This window comes from Gordionus sp. m RMFG-2023, chromosome 5 (genome assembly GCF_954871325.1).
Source record: "Gordionus sp. m RMFG-2023 chromosome 5, tfGorSpeb1-WG-v2, whole genome shotgun sequence".
NCBI classification, from domain to species: Eukaryota; Metazoa; Nematomorpha; class Gordioida; order Chordodea; family Parachordodidae; genus Gordionus; species Gordionus sp. m RMFG-2023.
Genome location: NC_088779.1, coordinates 13,790,390 through 13,813,095, shown reverse-complemented (window position 1 = coordinate 13,813,095; position 22,706 = coordinate 13,790,390). Strand labels below are relative to the sequence as shown.

General features: G+C 27.5%; 1 protein-coding gene across 1 annotated transcript; it reads left to right on the top strand.

Annotated features, from left to right (window-relative positions):
* Nucleotides 1-410: 410 nt before the first annotated feature.
* Nucleotides 411-15,803, top strand: LOC135929289 (glycogen synthase kinase-3-like). The gene is made up of 9 exons (XM_065465800.1): nt 411-612; nt 693-1,081; nt 1,652-1,735; nt 1,823-1,933; nt 2,364-2,494; nt 10,535-10,641; nt 13,854-14,047; nt 14,299-14,485; nt 14,672-15,803. Exons 1-9 carry the CDS (start codon nt 606-608, stop codon nt 15,181-15,183), a joined length of 1,722 nt encoding a protein of 573 aa, XP_065321872.1. The 5' UTR covers nt 411-605; the 3' UTR covers nt 15,184-15,803.
* Nucleotides 15,804-22,706: the final 6,903 nt, after the last annotated feature.

Genomic DNA, 22,706 nt, shown 5'->3' with positions numbered 1-22,706 from the left:
GAAGCGAATTGTAGTGAAACAAAATTGTTTTAATATATTCATATTCAATTCAATAGCAACATCCTAATAATCGCAGAGGGTTGGCAATGAAGTCGATGATATATAGTCTTATTTATATAATATTGATACAATAAATGTAAAATGAATTATATATAACCAATCAAATATTTTTACATCTCATATTATGTAATCTTCATATAAAGAATAGTTTATAAAAAAGTTTTTTAGAAAACATTACTTATTACTTTTACTTTTGATCTAGATAATTTTATTATATGGATATAAACATGAATTTTTTGGTTTGAATATAATCTTTTATAAAATTTAGAATGTAATTCTATACTCGTCATCATCATCAATTTCACTTTTCACTTTTGAAATTTAATTTATATATTTTACCATTTGTCCGCCTGTACAAATATGGGAAATATTGATTACTGACTATTTTGCCCTTCTAATCTTATTTGCCTATTTTAAAAACTAATAAAATTTATTTGCCTATTACTTAGAGAACTTCCAGCTATTTTAAAAAAATGAAGCCAGTAATTATATTTAGCATTTATGAAATTAGATAACCGTGATATACACATGGATGATACTCAAGGATGAACAGTAAACATTTGATAATTTTTTGATTGAAATTATAATTTATTCCCAAATAATAAATTACCTAAAATAATAATTTTTTTTAGGTTCCAAGATTGATCTTATGCCCAACCAGTCAAATTCACATAATAACCCACTACCTTTATCTAATTTAATTAATACTAATAGCAAAACTAATATCAATAATAATAACCTAAGTAATTCATCTAAAGTTACAACTGTACTTGCTAATTATGGGGTTCTATCTCCCCCTGAGTCAGAAAATCAAAATATTATTACTTCAGCAAACATTAATAAAACAAATGAAGTAGAAGGAACAAATAACAATGGCTCAAATACTGCAGCTAAAGAAATCTCATACACTGATACAAAAGTTATTGGGAATGGCTCCTTTGGAGTAGTTTTTCAAGCTAGCCTTGTTGAAAGTGGAGAACTTGTAGCTATTAAAAAGGTTCTTCAGGATAAGCGCTTTAAGGTTAGTTTTATTTATTTAATTAACACTAAGATTGACCTTAGCTATATATTTTATCTCACTAATTACTATTTTGCAAATCTTAAACTTTTATGTTACATAACAGCACCCAATTGTTTAATAAAATGAAATATTAATTATTTATTCACTTTTAGATTAGGAGTCTAAACTCTGAGTTAAATTTTATATGCATTCTTAGTTTTTTTAAATGATTATTTATATAAGTTTAAAAATATAACATGATTATATTTGCTAAATAGTTTTTTAAAATATTTATTTACTCAAGATTTGCATCTCATCATTTATAAAAATTATTTAAATAAATATTAATGTTATCAGCATTGAGTCATGTATGTGATTTCTCTAAAAACACCCCTAGTCAAAAATTAATACATATAATTATTTTTATAGCAATGTGCGTTTTCATTATTTTTATTATAACTTTTTATTAACATGGGTTATGGAATCTTTTCTTTTGTTTCTTAATAATTTAAAATGAATATAAGTTTTATTAAATTTCTTTTTCCATTCTAAATTTTCTACAAATTTAAAAATTTTTATTCTTAATTTTAGAATCGCGAACTTCAAATAATGAAAGAATTAAATCACTGTAATATAGTTAAACTACGTTATTACTTTTACTGTACAGGTGAAAAGGTTAATATATTCTTTATAATAATGCATTATTAATATTGATTTATTTTTCACTTTTACACATTTATTTTTTAATATATTTTATAACAGAAAGATGACATATTTTTAAATTTAGTCTTAGAATATGTTCCAGAAACTGTATACAGAATAGCTCGTCATTATTCTAAGTCAAAATTAATGCTACCGCTCTTATATGTTAAAGTTTGATTGATTTAAATTATTCCGAATCTTAAATATTATATATTTATTTTTTACTTATAAGATGTTATATCTTATAATTTTGATAAAACTAATTAAGTTGAATTTATTATTCTAAATTTTAAGTTTTTTAATATAATTATCAGAAACCTTAAGATGTATGATTTGCAAGGCCTGGTCAGGATTTAAAAAAAATTTGGTGCAGCCCAGATTTTTTTAAAAATATTTTTTAGGCCTGCCCAGTTATTTTAATAACTTTCTTTCTTAATTTATAGGCCTGACCTGAGATGGGTATATTTGAAAAATTGATAGGGCCTGGCCTGGAGGTCTGCTAATTATAAAATAATATAAAAAATTTATTTTATTTTATTACATGTAAGCATTTAAATTTAGCCAATATCAAACATTTTTTAAAATAAAAATACTCTAACAGGTCTACCTATATCAACTTTTTCGTGCATTAGCTTACATCCACTGTAAAGGTATATGTCACAGAGATATAAAACCACAAAATTTGCTCCTAGATCCCGAATCTAGTGTATTAAAACTCTGCGATTTTGGGAGGTAATATTGTAAATATTATTAATTTATAATAAAAAATTTCAATATTCTTTAAATATTTACCTTAGATTTATTAATTTTAAAATAGAAAGCCTCATTTTAACCATACTTACCTTATATAACATTATATAATTTGAAGTTTTCTCGCATAGTTAAATTAGATATTTATAAATTTAATAATAAAATTTTATTGTTAAACTATAATTAGATAGTTTTAAAAATTTTAATTAATTTTTTATAATTTTTAAATAAAAGAAAAATCATTTAATTTGGTAAATATAATGAGAAAGTAAAGGTGATTGCTAATATGTTTGGGATTAAAAATTTTAAACCTAGAGTAGTTTCTAGATATTCCAATCGCTTAAATATTGATGCATCTACGATTAAATAAATATTTTTATTCCCCTTATTGATACATTTTTATTTCAATTAAATGAAAGATTTATTAGTCAAAATTTTATTTTAATCAGCTTTTATTTTCTTTTGCCGGTTGAGTCTAAATACACTGTAAACACGAGAGGATATTAAGAAAATCTCAGAGTTTTATTCTGATGAATTATCAGGATCGTATGATAAATTACTTTGTGATGTCAAATTTTCGTATAAAAATTTTGACAGAATAGAGTACTCTTTGAGACAAAGTATGCTTTGCAGGCCCTTTCCATGTATAATTGCACTTTAGATTCCCTCCCTAATATCAAAACATCGCCTTTTATTTTAGCTACCTTACCGATAAGCACACACTAATGAAAGGTCTTTTTAAACTTTGAAAAGGTTAAAAACTTATTTAAGAAATAGCACCGATGAAAGCTGTTTAAATGGATTAGCAATATTAAATATTTAAAGGAGATTTTTCTCTATAAAAATTTAATTCTAGATGAATTAGTCAAATCTCAGAGGAAAGTAGATCTCTCTTTATAAATTCAAATTATAAAATTGCTATATTACTATGATCTTAGTCATAAAATTTTTATATTTAAAACGTAATTATAATGATTTCTTAGTCATAATATTTATATATTATACTATTTTTAATAAATTGTATTTGCACCAAGAATTAGTGATCTGCATCGGGACTAATTTTTCAAACCCGGCCCTACCCGAAATTATTTATAAAAAGTTTTGCCGGCCCGAACCCCAAATTTTTTTTTAAAGTTTTGTCGGCCTGGCCCGAATTCATTTTTATAATTACTCAAAATAAAAGATATATGTTATATGGCGTCTAGTTTTTATAAATAAAATCCAATATTTTTATTTTACATAAAAAATTTAACATAAAATTGATATATTTAGATATATTTAAAAAATTTCCAAGATCCGACCCAACACGGCCCGAAATTTTTTAAAAGATATTAGACCCGACCCAGTCTCATCCCGATTTTCCTACTTTTGTGGATCTATAATAAATTATTTATGTTTTATTAATATACTCATTTGTATTAATTTTATTATAGTAAAATCTACAATGCTCTGCAAAATTTTGTTATATGCAAATTTAATTAAAATAATTATTTTTAACATAGAATAAGATATATTAAGTGATCATAAAAATATAGGTTTGGGAGGGGGAGGGGAACGATTTTATTCTTCTTTCTACATCTAATGGATTGAATTAACTAAACATTGATAAAATTTTCATAATAATGCTTTCAGTCGTGTATTAAAACAATATTTTTTTCATTTATGCTGGCTACTATAGTGGTTAGACACCAATTTAGCACAAAATTGGCAAATTTTTAAAATGTGGTTTGGGGGCGAAGCCCTCAAAAAAATTTTAAACCCCCCCCCCCCCTTCTCCAGGATTAATTCTGGCTACACCACTTATTACTATCAAGTGTTATTGTTTCATTGGTCTAGAAAATGTGTATCGCTAGAAATAATTTTAATTTTATTCCCATAGAAAATCATTTATGTTGGCTATGAGTATTTTTGTAATTTTTTAAAAACTTTTTGTGAGTTACATAATTTTTATATTTATAGGCAATATTTGCACGGTAATTTTGATAAATTAAAGTTTTATGCCAACTTAACAGTATCTATTTTTGAAATTAACTATAAATTTTTTTTATTTATGCAAAATTATGATAAAAATACTAGGATAAAACATTTTTAAAATAAGCGGAAATTTTTCTTTTATAATTAATGTTAAGTGTTTATATAAACTTCTCTATTTGGCCTTAAGACATGTTATTTATTCAGCATCATAGGGATTTTACTAGTCTCCAAGCCTACTGACACATAATTTGGCAAAATATATTATTTGATTGTTTAGTCACCATGGGCTGAATCCACCTTATTGTTGTATATGACTTTTCTGAGAATTTTTGAATATCATACTTTCAGTTAAAATGCTACATATATTTTCAGCTTTAAAATGGCCATTACAAAAATAAAAAGCAAAATAACAAATTTAGAACGTTAAAAGAATCTCTCATAAATCACACCTTAAAATTATCGATAAATATAATACTTAAAATTTAACTGAATAAATTTTAAATCTATTAATATATAAATAAGATATGAAGATTTATTTAGGAGCATAAGATTTTTATTTAAGCTTGTAAATAAAGATGTGTTTTTATATCAATATAAAAAATAAAACAATACAATAGGTGTTTTTGATATTGGATGAAATAAGATTCTATTTAATATTAACTCTTTTAAGTTTTGATTAAAGCATTATAAATCCATAAATACAAACAAAAACGTTTTATTTTTGTTAGTTATATGCTTTTGCAGCGAAACCGATGATAAGGGTCTATTTTGGACTAGCGACACCCATATTTTTTACTTCAATATAATGTTGCCTGAAAAATTGGAAAAGCCATCTTTAGTTATGGCTAAAGCATACATAGTCATTAATATAATTCATTCTAAATCTCATATCTTGATAAGTATTATTTTCTTGAATATATTGTTCAATATTTCTTCTTAGATCTGGTGGAATAGTCGCATATATATTTTACGTGCCAGTTATTGCACATGCTTTGCTAAATTTTTCACGCAATTTAATTTTTTCATCATTCATACCTTAGAACTCATATATACAAGAGCATGTAAACAAAATTTATATATTTTCCCCTATAGTTTACATATACCATTTTTTATTTTTAGGTTATCTTTTATGAGCCTCCCAATTTGTCCCCTATGTTATAAAAATCAGAGTTGTTAACGCTCCTTTTTAAAAGTAGCAAGCTCCCGCTCTCGCTCCTACCTTCTCAAAAGGAGCGAGCTCCCGCTCCCGCTACTAAATATTAAAAGGAGCGCTCCCACTCCAACTAATGGAGTGCCGCTCCATAACCGCTCCTTTGATTTTCATTTTTTTAGAAGGTACACGAAACAAAATCATATTTTTTTATCAAAACGTTTTATTTATATTATATGATATATCAAAATATTTATAATCTTTTATTAGCTTTTAAATTAATAAATTTTCTAAATTAGAATCTAACAAACACCCACGCCTCTCCCCTAAGACCTGTTTTGCAATACTAAATAGGCGCTCCACAGGAGCACTAGAGGGAAGCGGGGTATTGTATTTTATATAAATATTTTTTAATTCAGGGAATTGTTCAAAAATAGTAATTTTGCTATCATTATAAAAAATATCTATCCAATTTATCTTCATGGTGATCAATTTCATGGAATCCAAAGAAATCTTCCAAATCATTGCAACATTCCCGTGAATTAGTAGTAGCTATTTTTCCGTCGGGTATTTGTTTCCTTAAAAAATTAATTAATCTGCCTTTTAGTTCCATATTTTTTGGATTTTTTATCCATTCCCAATTCAATTTGAATGCAGAATGGACAATCGCTGCAATGATATTATCATCATTATAAATATTTGAAAATCTGCAATAAAGTTATTTAAATAGATATAATTTATTTTTTATTATAAACCTTTTATTAATACCGCTTATAAGAGACTTTACAAGAGGTTGGCAAAACTCTAAATCTGTTAATTCGTTTAATTTTGAAATAAGTTTAGAAATGGTTGGACTTAGGAAACCCATGTCCATATGAAGCTCCCCTTCAAGGATTTTTAGAGCTTTTTTCATAGGCATAACCTAAAATTTATTTATTTCACTAATATAACGATTATATTAATATTTACTTGACTATACTCTTTAATAAATTTACGTTCTTGGGAGTTAAAACGTATAAGCCCATGGTTATCACACAACTCATCAAGGTCCTTTTGTTTTTCATCTAATATTTTATCTAGCAAAACCATAGACTCATAATATGAATTCCACCTAGTGGAATTTGGGCATATTAGATACCTACCCAACTTTCTGATAATATCGTCCGCCATATTTGTAGACATATTTTGTTTATTCCACAAAGATTGACACTTTTGGAATAAACTTTGAGATACTATTTGAAAGCTTCTATCACCTAAAGCTTTCTCTGCGTCAACTGTTGCCACCAAATTGAGATTGTGGCAAGCACATCGTGAATGTTGAGGGAGATAATCAAAGCTTTCTGCCCTATTATTTAGGATATCATCAATATCCACAAATTGGAAATCATCATCCATCTCAGAACTTTTATCTTCAAACATTCTAAAAAATAAAAGGAAAGTTATAATTTTAAAATAAATATTTAAGATTACCTGAATGCTTTCACAAAGTTCCTACCATTATCAGTAATGGTTTTTATCACTTTATTCTGAATTTTAAAGCTTTTATGTATATCAATTATTATCTTGGCCAAAACATCAAAAGTATGCTTGCCTTGAACATGTCTTAGGGCTAAAGCTGCTGATTTTCTTTGCAATGATTTTGTGTCAATCCAATGAGCTGTTATACCCAAAAAAGACCTTTATAAGTTAAATTAATCAAGCACATTTAAAAATATAGGCACTACCTTCTAAATCTACTCCAGCAATCAGCTGTGGTACAAATATAAGATACTCCAGAAAGCATTTCTATAATATCATCCATCATTTTATCATAACACAAACCTATCTTTGCTATTAGTGTTTGGCGGCACATTACCTTTGCTGAAGGGGAAAACGTTTTTATCATTTTGACAAAGCTAGAATTGTCTACAGTTGATAAAGAAACTAGTGTCTCAATGACATAATCAATGATTGCATTATCTCCTTCAGTTTTTGTATAGGTTCATATATTTTTTGACTAAAATTTAATATTGACTGTTTTTTCTCAGAAGACTTTATATTTTGGCTAATATCTTTTTTATTATAACTATTGATATGATTTTCAATTTTTGAATATTGATTAACATGTACTCTCTAGATATAAATTTATAAATTAAATTAAAATTTATTTTATAAAAATCAACTTTATTTTTAACTGATAATCTAAAACATCAAATTATTAAGGTAGATTTTTTAAATAAGAAATTGACAAATATTTAATGAGCCTTTATTTTTTTTTATTTTTGTAAATTATTTTATTATTTTGTTTTACTTATTTTATTAATATAAAATAAAAATAAATAATTATTTTCCAAGTTTATTGATCAAAATAAAATAAGAAAAAATCAAATTAAGATTAAATAAAATATAAATTTTACCATAATAAAATGTATATTTTTAATCCTTAACAACTCTAATAAAAATATATTATTTATTAAGAAATGAGTGTTTCATGCCCACAATGATCTCCTTAGAGTTCCTTGCCATCCTCAGGAGAACTTCCAACAAACAATATAATTATTAAAGACTATATTCCTACTCCAATAACTATTTAAACCTCCTATAATAATATCCTAAGGACCCATTTGATTAAAATATTTTTAGCAGAGTTGTTAAGGAGCGGCGCTCCCATTTTCTCAAAAACAGCTGGAGTGCCCCTCCTTTTTATGAGGAGCGGGAGCGGGAGTAGCTCCTTTTGATGTTGGATAAATTAAATATATAAATTATATTATTTTTTAAATATTAATAATATTTGTTAATTAAAATTTAATGAAAATAAAATTTATTTTATTTAAATTTATTCATTATTAAATGTTGAGCCGAGTTTTATATTGATTTTTCATCTAATCATTTTAAACATTAAACATCAATTTTTCCTTTTTATATTGAAAATTTTTTGAAAAATCTTGTAAGTCATATTAATATTCATTTTATAGATATATAATAAAAAATAGTTTTAGATATTATGGATTTAGAGATCATAGAAGAAGAAACCGAATTTCCATTTCCACCATATAAAAAATATTTCAAACTTATAGATGATACAGATGATAAAGTCAACTTAAAGGCGAAATGCCTATTATGTATTAACAACAAAAGGATATCTTTCTCTAAAATCTCAAGCTTTAATTTAAAAAAACATTTAAAAGTAAAATCAATATTTGTTTATTTTGTAATAATTTTTTTAAAATGGTTTTAATTATTTTTGGGCAATTCATTCGCTACTTTTATAAAGGAGCGTTAACAACTCTGTAAAATAGAAATAAAGATATAATTAAATACTAAAATTATAGTTTTGAATCCTTTATTAAATACTAATAATTAATTATAAGTTATATAAATTAATATAAAGGGAAAACATAAAAAAAATAAAATAAATTTAGAAAAAGTAAAAGTAAAAAATTAAAAATTATATGCGAAGAAATTAAGTAAAAGTAAAAAAATTCCCTTAAATTATAAAAATTGTTTCTTTTATATAAAATTAACTTCATCCATTTGAATATCGCAACAAATCCCTCCATTGAAGACACTCACTTCGTCAAATACTTAAGACAAAACTCGATCATGAATGGATTAAAGCTGTTTAAGATGCCAATTTTAATCTTTTGCTAAGATGAGGAACTAAGGGTGACCATAGGGTATAGACTAGGCTGCGATCTATCTCTACCTTATAAATGAAAAGGGTGCAGTAAAGAGTCCAATCCTAAGGGCAGACATAATCTAGCTTGTTTATATTTTAAAGAGCGGTACAATCGGTCGCCGTAAAGCTATTAATTTTATAATATCGAATAAATTAGGTTTGGCTATCTATCCAAATCTCTAGGAACAAAGATGTACAATTCCAAATTTTCCTACCAAATGTCATCTCGCAGTCGCACTTAATATTTTTTTATTGAAACTAGTGTTGTTAAACGGCTCAATTTATTTTATTAGGAAAAATATTATGCAAGCCTTAAGATTTTGCTCATAGGTGGCATAACTGTTTGAACATTATAAACGAAATCTCGAGGATTAGACAATATTTTCCTGGCTAAAATATTGAGTTAGCTGTTTTTAAAAATCGGTACAAATCGAGCCTTTTAACAACACTTATTGAAACCATCCAATTGAGATACTATTTTTCTTTAATTTTTAGGAGTCATCGTATTTTATACAATTATTTTTTGGTGATTTTATACAATCACATTATTATAAAATTGGCAATAACCCATAAAGTCAAACTGTTGTTCAGTTCCGTTTCTTAGTTTAATATTTTAAAACGGTTAAGCTTCGTTCGGGTTATTTTTGAACAAATTTGAATCTGTTCATTCCGGTTTCGAAATTCATATCGGTTTATTCCGTTTTTTAAATTAATCATAATTATGTATTTTTTTCATTGATTCATAATATTATGTTGGAAATATTTTCATTGAATTTCTTTATATTATAAATGAATATTTAATATTTATTAAATTATGGAAAAAAATAATTTTTAATGAATACTAAGCTTATTCTGCTATTTCAATTGAATTCCACCCAATGTTTAAAAGTTTAATTCGCCCATTGCAGACCCCTCCCTTCTCCCTTCTAGCTTAATGAAATTAGCTCTGAGTTTTCTCGTAATTAACGTTATCAAATGTGTCCAAGTTACATTACTAAAATAAGTAATCAATTTTCGTTAAATAACAATAATTCATATATTGCCCAAAAAAATTTGTAGCTAACTTGATTTCATTGAGCAGGGACGGGGCCATAATCCATAAAATTATTTTATTTTAAAATGCTGTGAATCGATGCCGTTTTGAGTATCGTGCAACTAGTATAAATATTTATTTTATTGCTTATTTAAGACAATCGTAAATATTGTTATAATTTTATATTTTTGTTTTATCTGAATTAAGTGCCAAGCAATTAATAAAAGGGGAACCCAACGTCTCATATATATGTTCTCGTTATTACAGAGCACCCGAACTCATATTTGGAGCCACAGATTATTCTTGGAATATTGGTTTTTATATTTAGTAAAATATGAAGTATTAATCTATTTACAATAAAATGATAATTTTTTAAGTGTATTTTCAAAATAATAACATTCACATGTATTTTATTCATTTTTTAAAAAAATATAACTTGCACAAATCATAAATAGTCATGTATATTCTTCTCCATATTTCAGGTTTACACATCCCTCTAATTTTTCTTTTCCATCTTTGACGTCCTGAGCATCAATATTTGTAAGCTTCATGCTTCTCATATCCGCCGCTATCACATTTGTCCACATCATCTTGGGCCTTACTCCAGTCTTGATTCTCCTACTTCCATCAAGGCTCTTTACCCACTCATCTTTTGTCATACGTTCCACATGCAAACCATAGTCTATTTCTTCGCATTACCACTCCAATCACTTCTATACCCATTCTTGTTAATTCCTTGCTAGTTTTCTCAGAGATACCCCACACATCCAACTAATCATCATCTTTGTTCTCTCCAACTTGGCTTCATGAGCCGCTTTTATTGCCCATATTTTGCCGCTATAATCTAAACAACTCCTCACACAGCTTACGTAAACCTTCCCCATACCCCTATAGAGAGACGTTTTTATATTTTAGAATAGACATCTTTCTGAACTTCTTCCATGCTTGTCTGACCCTTGCAATAACAGTAGAATCTACACCACCACCTGCATTTAGCATATCACCCAAATAGCACTTTTTCACTTTTCCCAGGGTTAACCCATTGCCAATATCCAAACCACCATTTTCTACATTATCTATGTACCCCTTTTTGCACGTTCTACAAATAAAGGTCATTCTTGCTAACATCAGACTTCCTTTTTCCCGCTACATCTTTTATGCTTCAATTTCTGGCATCCGGGACTTTGGATTGAATTTCTAATAACTCCTTTCCTACATACACCACAAGGCCAGTTGCTGGATTCCTCGATCTTCAAATTATTCCCGCCAAGCATCACCTTTGTCTTTATTTCATTCATTTTCAAGCCCTTTGCTTCCATAGCCATCTGCCTTCTACTAATTTTATCCCTCAATTCTTCCTCATTGTTTGCTATTAATACTAGGTCATTCCCAGGGAACTTCTTCAATGGATAATAATGGACAGCACGGATCCTTGTAGTCCTACCTTTACTTCAAAGCTTTCACTATCTCCATCCGTTCATACCACAGTTTATGCTCCCAAATACATTGCCTTCACTGCCATAACCAACCATTCTTTCACACCTGATTTTCTCAAGGCCCATCTAGTAATCTCGCATGACACGTTTCTTTTCCTTTGTAAGATACTTCCTCCTGTATTTGTCTCACCAGAAAAATTGCACAAGAGTTTAGTAGCTCTATAAGACTTGCAATCTAAAGGATCACCTTTCCCCTTTTATACTGAAATAATTATACTTCTTCACCAATCCTTGGGAATAGTTCCTTCTATGACAATTAGATTGGCTAAACTCATTAACTATTCAATCCTTAAGTCATCAGAACCTTTTAACATCTCTGACACACTCTCATTAAACTTGCTGACTTCTTTTTTTCATCATCAATGCCCTCTTAATTTCGTTCTTGCCAAATTTACACCCTGGACCTTCTATCTTTGCACAACTAATATCATTATCCCATTCATTCTCTTCATTCAAAAGTCCTTCCATTTTAGCACACTCCTGCCCTTGTTCTTCTTGCGTTTTCACTATTAATTTCTTGGTATTTCTTTTCGCCACCTTGTAAATATCCTTATCACTATTTTCTTTTCTGTTATATCATTCTTTTGAAAAACCTACCATGTCTCCTTATGTTTTTACGATCCTTTTGTCGGTCCACATACCTCCTCAGTTGTCTTCACTCAGGCTTTCTTCATGGCTTCCTACTTATCATTTACCCCAGATGCTTGTGCCGCCTCCACTTCTCTTATTGCCAATGTCATATTGAATTGACTCTAGCACTCTCCTTCAATTTCCAAACCTTCAACCTTGGCACAAACTTTCTTTTACTGATCCTGGCGCTTTAAAAGTGAGAACTCCTATAACTGGTCGGTGCTGTCCCGGTATCACTTTCATATTTTTCTATGCTCTTATAACATCTCCTTACTAACAAAAAATCCACCGCACTTTTAGTACAACCCGACTTTTTCTTAAACATTGTATTACAAACAATCATATCTTTAACATCACCAAAATCTAAAATTCTCTCCCCTCCGGATTTCTCATGCCGTATCTAAAACATCCATGTACTCCCTCATAACACTCATTACTCGCTCCCACATGTCCATTCAGATCACCAGCCAGGATAATCTCTTCATTTGCCAGTTTCGATGTCACCTCCAATAGACTGTCCCAAAATGTATTTTTCTCTTCTTCACTTCTTCCAACCTGAGGAACATATGCTGAAATAATATTGCATAGCTTTTTACCAAAAATCATCTTGATAATCATTATCTAGTTATCTAGTATTCTTACTTTGATTACTTTGTCCACCCATTTTTTTGCAATCAATACGCTAATGCCAGCCATACCATCATTACCTCCTTCAGAAAAATTTATACTTTTCACTTGTCCTCCCAATCATTCTTGAGATTACCTTTCCATCTGGTCTCTTGTATGCAATACACATCTATATGCCTTCTATGAAGTGCATCGACCTCTTCTCCAGCTCTTCACGTCATGCTCCCAACATTCCATGTCTCAATTCTCACTCTATTTCCCATAAACTGGTTTCTCCACTTATTATCATGTCGTTTATGGCCATAATATGTTTCATTATCACGAATCATACCAGGTTTCCCATCCTTCTTTTTGTCATAGGCGAATAAGGAGGCCCATTGGGTACTCTGGTATATACCCAGCCCATGCTTTGTTATAATCATTAGAAAATCTCTGACTAAGGTTTTTACAATCGGGTGCCTTCTTGACATCAACTGGTTTTTACATCACATCGAAGAAATAGTGATCCTATTATAAACCCAGGCCACAACCTTTTAAACCTTCATTTATTAGCCACCAAAAGACGTTGGCACTCCCCCGCCACGATGAGGCTGAAGATAGGATTTGGGAGAGCATAAATAGCTATGTCTAAATTTATTTTTTATTTTTTTGACCTTTTAACAGAAAGAAAACTTTTTAATCTAACCTATTTTCCGGAAACTACATATTTAATTCAAAATCGTTTTGTTCAAAATTTTATTCCTGTTTATTACTTAAAAATTTGCACATTTTAGATATATGGTCAGCTGGTTGTGTTTTAGCCGAACTTATGTTAGGACATCCTCTATTTCCTGGGGATAGTGGAGTTGATCAGCTAGTAGAAATTATTAAAATATTGGGAACTCCCAGCCGCGAGCAAATTCGGCAAATGAACCCCAACTACGTAGAATTCAAGTTTCCACACATCAAACCTCATCCTTGGAATAAAGTTTTTAATCTAAAATTATTCAAGATAGGTTTTTATAAAAAAAATTAAATAAATTTATAGGGGATTATTTTTTTTTTTTTAAAAATGATTATTATTTGAAATATAAAATAACTTTCTTAGATTTTGTTTTTAACTTTTAATTTGTGAATAATATATATTATATTTTATATAGCTGATTTTTGCCAAACATTTTTTGTGAAATCATAATGCTTTGCAATATATTAATTATAGTATTTACTACTAATTTGTAGGTATTCAAAAATCGAGTACCCCCTGAGGCAATAGATTTAATAAGCAAGCTTTTGGAGTATACACCATCTCACAGGTTGTCACCACTCCAGGCTTGTGCTCATTCCTTTTTCGACGAACTTCGTAATCTAAATACAAAATTACCTAGCGGAACTTCCCTCCCTCCACTTTACAACTTTTCGCCCTTGGGTAAGATTGTAAACTCTTTAATAGCGATTATAATATATATATTATGATGGATAAAAAGCAGCAATAGCGAGTAAATTATTAATGAATGTAAGAAAAATAACAAATATTTAAATATGGAATCTGTAATACACAGATTATTTACTTGCATTTTATTTTGTAGCTTACATTTAGCTGTTTTATATTTAGAAATGAACATAGCACCCGCCCTCAATTCGATCCTCATTCCCCCACATTATCACCCAGAATCCCAACCATTTACGGCTGATACTAGTGGTCTGACACTTCCCTCTTCTGACATAGTTACTGCATCTACTATCTCGTGTTCATCATCTCAACAACAACCAGAATTGTTTATCAGCGGCAAAGAAAAAGGGAAAGATCCCTCACCGCACATCAATATAAAGACTAAATCTGGGCCTCAACACACCTTCAGTAACCCTTTTGCCTCTCCTAATCGTAAAGCAACTCCTCACCATGTAGATAACGTTAGTCCCATAGGTAAAGCAACTGAGGCTATAAGCAACAATGTCAAGAATTGCAAAATATCCGATTACAAAGTAAGTCAAAGCTCTATCGATAAATCTCTCACTTCCACAAATAATGATAATGGCTTAATCAATAGTACCTCCTTCTCCGAAAATCCTTTACCTGGAGTACCTGTCAACTCTCTACTCTCCGCTAACGATGAAAATAATTAACATGTAAGATAATTGAATAGAATAACAATATCTCCTAATTTATTACGATTGAATAATTTAACTAAATTTTTGAAACATTGTACTCGCACATGCTCATAAAAATCCATAATTTCATGTCGCTAATTTTAATATCTGCTTGATCTAAATTCTCATAAGCTTTAGAATGATCGTTATAATATTTGTGATTAATATGATAGATTGAAATAGTAAGTAAATTACTGAAAATCATAATATATTCATATTTTTATCTGTAAAACATATGCAAAACTGTAGAATAAATTAAAATTCGAATATCCTTAATATTTTTAAAAATGTTAATATTTTTATATTGAGTTCGAAAATCACAAAATTATGTATATTTTATTATACATTTATTAATACCATTTTTCAATCATTTTGTACTCCCCTCCCTTCCTCCACTTTGGTTTATTATTTTTTAAGTATTAAAAAATTATCGCTTAACCCAACCTATTCATTGGAGATTGCAAATGTTAGGTTTTAAAGCGTTTGTAATTCGCATTAGCAAATTACTTAAACTATCTCATATAAATCAATTTTTTTTTATTGAATGTTTTGGTTATATTTATTGAAAAAGGGACATGTCATAACATTTATAACATAAAGATAATTGTTATATAATATATAAAATGCTTAATTTATGCTTCATGACCTGATTTTATTTTATTCTTATGTTTATTTTACATGACTTATATACAGATTCAAAAATTTTTTTGTCAAGAATAAACTTTTATATATTTTGAGTTATTTATAAAAAACTGCTAAACATTATTGAACTTACTTTTATCTTTTTCATATTCTGGACTTCAAATTTATTATAGCAATTTGTAATATTTTGGAAAGATTTGTAAATTATGTAAAAAAAAAATTACATGTAAATAATAGAGTTTTAAAATTCCTGTAAAAATATTAAATAAAATAATTTTATACAATACAGTTACCTAGATTTTGTTAACAAATTTTTAGCAATTACTAATAATTAATAATCAATTTTATTTTACTAAAGGACCCATTTGAAGCATAAAAGTTCTAGTATTTTGATATTCATAATTACCTAAAGAATATAATTGGTTCTAGCCATGCAAAATAAATTTAATTTTAGGAAAATTATAAAATTGCTGGTTTATGAGACGTGCCCTATAAATCTTATCTTTGCACAGTCAGATTTTTTGGGTACTCTCATTGTCTATTATGTTGTACTCAAATTTTTAAACAATAAAGAGTCACAATTTTTATAAACATTAGTATATTGCCATTTTAAAATATTCTCAAGCCTATAATGCCAGAGATAAATTGAATCTAATATATAAATTACATATTATAAATGACACATCAAGATATAATACTGCTGAAGCTGATTATGACACAACTATGAAGAAGCATCACAGAGCAAATCTTGAGTGTCACATAAAATGAAACCACTCAAGAACTCAATAAAATTAACAAAATATCATAACAAATAAAATATATAATTCTAATTATGTATACAAAAGTGTTCAATAAAACCAGTTCTTAGAGAATTGAACCTAACTGATATTTTTATTTTTTACGAACTTGAATCTTACCCTTTATTTTTGTCCGAACTTAAACCAAACTGATATTCGGTTTGGATAAGATTAAGAAATAATTAAAATTCTAGATAAAGAGCTTACTCAACCTCCCAAGTTGTTGCGTCCAGGAATTTATTTCGGACCCGGTTGGAAGGGTTACCCTTAGACCTACCATACATCAAGATTTAGGTTGCATGGTCCCGTGAAATGAAAAAATTATAAAAATCTTGTTAAATGCTCATAAATCTTAAAATCTATAAAAACAAGCGTAAATTTCATTCATATTTTATCAAATTTCTTTATTTTCTTGCTAAATCTTGAAATGAACAATTTTACAAATGTTAAGATTGTACATTTAGATCATGACAACTCTTCAATTTCAAGAAGCGAAGAAAACAATATGTATATTTTATGTTCATTGTGTATAATATTATTTTTTAAATCTATTTTAATAATATATACATTTTAATTTGATCTAATGATCTTAATTTCACATGATAATGGTAAAAATATGCCTATTTAAAAAATGTAATGAATGCATATGTTAAGTATTTAAGCATAGGGTTCATATAACACATTAACCAATATTAGCACTAATAAATAATTATCAAATGTAATTTAAATCATATTTTAATCTTATAAAGGTTATGTTTAATATAAAATTCTTTAAGAAATTATATTTATGTATAAAATAATTTGAATTTTAAACTAATTTAAAGAATTTTCATAAATCCAAAGTGTGAATGTGATTGTTTAATTGCTCAGGTTTCTTAAGATGACTGATTTAAATATAAACCATGCTATATTTCTTTTTATTCCAAAATAGAATCTTACATTTCAAAGTAAATTAAACGAAGTTGCAAATATGTCAAAGATTGGGTAAAGGGGGACTCTTGGCACTGATAACTAGGATTGTTAAAAAGCTCAATTCTGTCGATTTTTAAAAACGACCCGATTAAGATTTTAGTCAAATATTTTATAAGCCTAGGGATTTTGATCATAGATGGCAAAAAAGTTTGGACCTCTATTTGCCAAACCTCGAGACTTACATAATATTATTTTGGCCTAAAACCTAATCAGATGGTTTTTAAGAATTGACCCAAATCTGGATTTTTAATAACTATTGATAACAATTCAATATATCCGACAAATTTCACAATTTGGTGCAAATTTTCATAAAGTTTTAAGGGCTATATAATTTTAATCGACATGCTAAGACAAAAATTATCTTATTTAAAAAATATTGATAATTCACAAAGTATTCCGCAGTTATCATTCTATAACACAATTTTAGCTATTTATCAAATTGCAGCTCAACCACTCTAAAATTACTTCACACTTTCATTGTAAAAGCACTGCAATTGCAAAAAAATATTTTAAGATCCTATTCACAAAAATTATTAAAAGATTTTAGAAGGAAACCATTCTTTTTCTCTATCTATGCTACATACTATCGCTAAATAGGGCACAATATTTTGCAATTTGAAATTGAATCAATACAGTGGCGTAGCAAGTAATTACCCATCGGGGGGGGGGGGGGGTTAAAAACTTTCTTTCCTCCGGGTCCCTGAAAAATATATAATTTTAAATTTTCAGTAGATCTTTATATCATGTTTGTTAAAGTTGGCTGAACAATTGCAAGTACTAATTCTAAAATTTACGAATATTTTGTCCTTTATTAATGTCTAACCACCTAAAAATCCAGCATTAATGAAAAAATATTAATATGAAAGCATTATTCTGGAAATTTTATCAATGTTTAGTGTTCAATTGTAGATTAATTCAATCCATTCGGTGTAGAAAAAAAAACAATTCGCCCCTCAAACCTCCCATTTTTTATGATCACTCAATATATCTTATTCTATAAAAAATTATTTTCATATGTGAAAATTTTACAGAGAATTTCTTTATAGATTTTATTTATTATTAAACATTATCATAAATAATATGCATTTATTTAACTATGTATTTATTTTAATGATAATATACAAAATAAATTTCAAAATGTATAAATATTATACAGATTATTATATTAAAAATTTATTGTAAATAAATGTAAAAAAATACATAACGGTATTTAAAAAAATATAATTAACACAAATGCTTATATTATCAAAATATAAATAACTCTCATTGTAAATGCAATACTTTTATTAAAAATAGCATAATATAAAAAATATATAAATATTATTACTAAGAATTTAATATAATTAAGTTTTGCTTATAAAAATTTTCTGACTAAAAACATAATATTAACAGAGTTGTTAACGCTCCTTTTTAAAAGTAGCTAGCTCCCGCTCCTACCTTCTCAAGAAGAGCTAGCTCCCGCTCCCACTACTACATTTTTAAAAGGAGCTAGCTCCCGCTCCAAGTAATGGAGTGCCACTCCATAACCACTCCTTTGATTTTCATTTTTCTAGAAGGTATACGAAACAAAAATCATATTTTTTTATCAAAGAGTTTATTTTATATTAAATGATCTATCAAAATATTTATAACCTTTTATTAGCATTTAAAAGTAATAAATTTTCTAAATTAATCTAACAAACATCTACGCTTCTCTCCTAAGACCTCTTTTGCAATATTAAATAGGCGTTCCTCAGGAGCACTAGAGGGAAGCGAGGTATTGTATTTTATAAAGATATTTTTTAATTAAGGGAATTTTTCAAAAATAGTAATTTTGGTATCATTATTTAAAAAATATTTTTTCAATATATTATCTTCCTGATCAATTTCAAGGAATCCAAAAAAATCTTCCAAAGCATTTTGTATTTAAAAGAAAGATTTTTTACTTTTAGATGTTTTTTTAGATTGAAGCTGCTCACTTTTGAAAATTAAATAGTTTTATTTAAACCCAAAAGGCATTTTGCCCTTAAATTTCTCTGATTATTTGGATTAACATCTTTTAGAAGTTTAAAATATTTTTTGTGTGTTAAAAATGGAAATTCAATTTCTTCATCTATGTTCTCTAAATCCATAATATCTAAAATTATTTTTTGTTATATATCTATAAAATGAATATTAATATGACTTACAAGATTTTCTAAAAAATTTACAATATAAAAAGGAAAAACTTGATGTTTAATATTTAAAATGATTAGATGAAAAACCAATATAAAACTCGGCTAAACATTTAATAATGGATAAATTTAAATAAAATAAAATTTTATTTTTATTGAATTTTAATTAACAAATATTATTATCATAAAACAATTTTATAAGGCGCGTACGCAGCGGGGGGGGGGCAGGGGGACAAATCCCCCCCTCCTCCCAAAGCCAAAAAATGCAGATGCCGGATACTATTTTTCAAAAATATTATTGTTAATATTAATTATATTTGTTAATATTTATTCCTATCTCATATATATATTTAATTACATTTATTTATCACATCACATTCATCTACTAAGTTATTTTATCAATTAATTTCGATTTTAAGTTTTCCTTGTAATATTTTACCTATTATTTTCAAATATTAGTGGGGTAATATTTATCTAAATTTCTAGTCAAATAATAATTATCTCTGAAACTCCTTGTCTAACAGGGAGAAAGAAATTGCAAGCTTGTCCAACGAGATCAAGTTTTCACCATCAAGCAGTAACAGCTTTTATGGAGTTAGAAAAGCCGATTATTAATGCTATTACTAAAATATCTTAATGGTTGAAAGAAATATTTCCTCAGAAGCAAGAAAATTATTAGATTTAATACTTATTCCAAATTATTTTTCTCATAAGGATGTATTTGAGAATAGCGGAGAGCATTTTATTGGAACTCAAAAAATTAGAGCTAATGAAATTTTATATGTTATTGTTGAGTCAAAAGCAGAGCTATATGTGTTTAATATTTGTCCCCCTCGACTTGTAGCAAGCAAGCTCATCGTCAAAACATTAATATAGGATAAGTAGAAGAGTATTATAAAACAAATGTCCCATCTCTTAGATACATTTATAACCCAAATAAATGAATGGTTTTTAATTCATCATGCAGCACTTACCAATCTCCAGAACTTCCACAAAAGCCTTCCCAACCTTTTTCAGATAGTGATAAAAAAATATATTTGTTAAATTTTAATCATGAAGATGTTAAGGTATCTTATGATGCCTTATTAGCTGAATAACTATGATTAAAAAATTAACTTTGATTGATATAGTACCAAAAAATGCTATAGGTGCTTTGCATTATTTCAAATACATTTTAGATTATATTCCCAATGTATTAAATGGTTGTATTTTCTTTTTTAAGAAGAATAACAGAGCCCTGCTGAAGTACCATTTGCAGAGCACGGGCTGGATTTTTTTTTTAAAATTTTTTTTGGCTAGGCCCGGGTTTTTTTTAAAAAAAAATTAAATGCCCGCCCTGGCTTTTTTGAATCCAGGCTCGGTCCATCTAAGATAAATTATATTTATTTTTGATTTTTATAGCTAATAATGGCGATTTCAAATATTTGATTTTAAAATATATAGGCCGGCCCGGATATTTTTTTAAAAAAATTTTCAGGTTCAGCCCGGGTGTTTTTTTAAAAAAAAATTTGGGCCCGGCTCGGATATATTAAAAAAAATTAAAATATGATCCGGCCCAGGGGCCGAGCCTGCAAGTCTCTGAAAAACCTACCTATGAAATAAAACTTCTGAAAGTAGATTGATGGTTTGAATCTTTTGAATATTCATAGGCATTTAACGCCAAGCAAGGATGAGATAATTGAAAAATTAGCTCATAACATACAAAATACAATTATTCCTAAGAAACTTTTTGTGTATTAATTTATATTTACAACATTTAAATTTTTATACTTTATATATAAATTTTAAAGGTTCAAAAAATTCAAATTTTTATTTTGGGTCATTTAAGTGATTCATATGGTGGTTATAACCGTTTAAAATTTTTTAATTCACATTTATTTCATAGTTTTTTATATGCCGGTTTCTATATATATATATTTTTTTATAATTCATATTAATTTAAAATTGTGTATCCTAATAAATTTATGCTCAATGATATTTCGTAAAAAATTTTATTATCCCCCCCCCCCCCGACCAAATTCTTGCCTACGCGCCTGAATTTTATGATTTAAATTTAAAAAGAGAGATTTACTTTTCTCTGAGATTTGTCTAATTATTTAGAATCTAATTTTTATCTAGGATAATCTCCTTATAATTATTTAATAGGACTAATTCATTTATACTGTTTCAATGTTATTTTCTAAATAAGTTTTTAACCTTTTCAAAGTTGAAAAAGACCTTTCATTAGTGCAGTTACTAATTCGTAAGGTAGCTAAAATAAAAAACAATGTTTTGATATTAGGCAGAGAATCTAAAATGCAATTACACATGGAGAAGGCCTTGCAAAGCATTTTTTGGTCTCAAAGATTACTCTATTCTGTCAAGATTTTTAATCGGCATCACAAAGTAACTTATCATACGATCCTGATAAATCTCAGAGTTTTGATATCCTCACGCGCTTTAAGTGCAATCAACTTTCAGACTCAACCGGCAAAAGAATATATCTTTACCAAATTAAACGATTTTTCTTTTAATTAAAAATTATAAAAAATAAATTAAAATTTTTAAAACTATCTAATTTAAGTCTCTAAAACTCATAGAAATTTTTAATTTTTTTTTTTATTAAAAAATAATAAATATCAGATCCTTTGGATATTGGTGGAATTTTTTTTTGCAAAAATTTTCACAATTCTTTAATTTTACATTAAAAATGGAGTATATTATTTAAAAATTTTAAAAAGGCGTTTACTATATTGAATGCTACTAAGTTAGGACTATTAAATCAAATGCTAGTTAATTAATCAATTTAATAGAATAAATATAATATATAAACAATGGTATCCCGTCTTTACAGAGAATCTTTTATAGAGAATGCAAATATAGAGAAACTTTTATAGAGAAAACAATTGTAGAGAATGTCGTTTATAAAGAATATCGTTTATATAGAATGATTTTA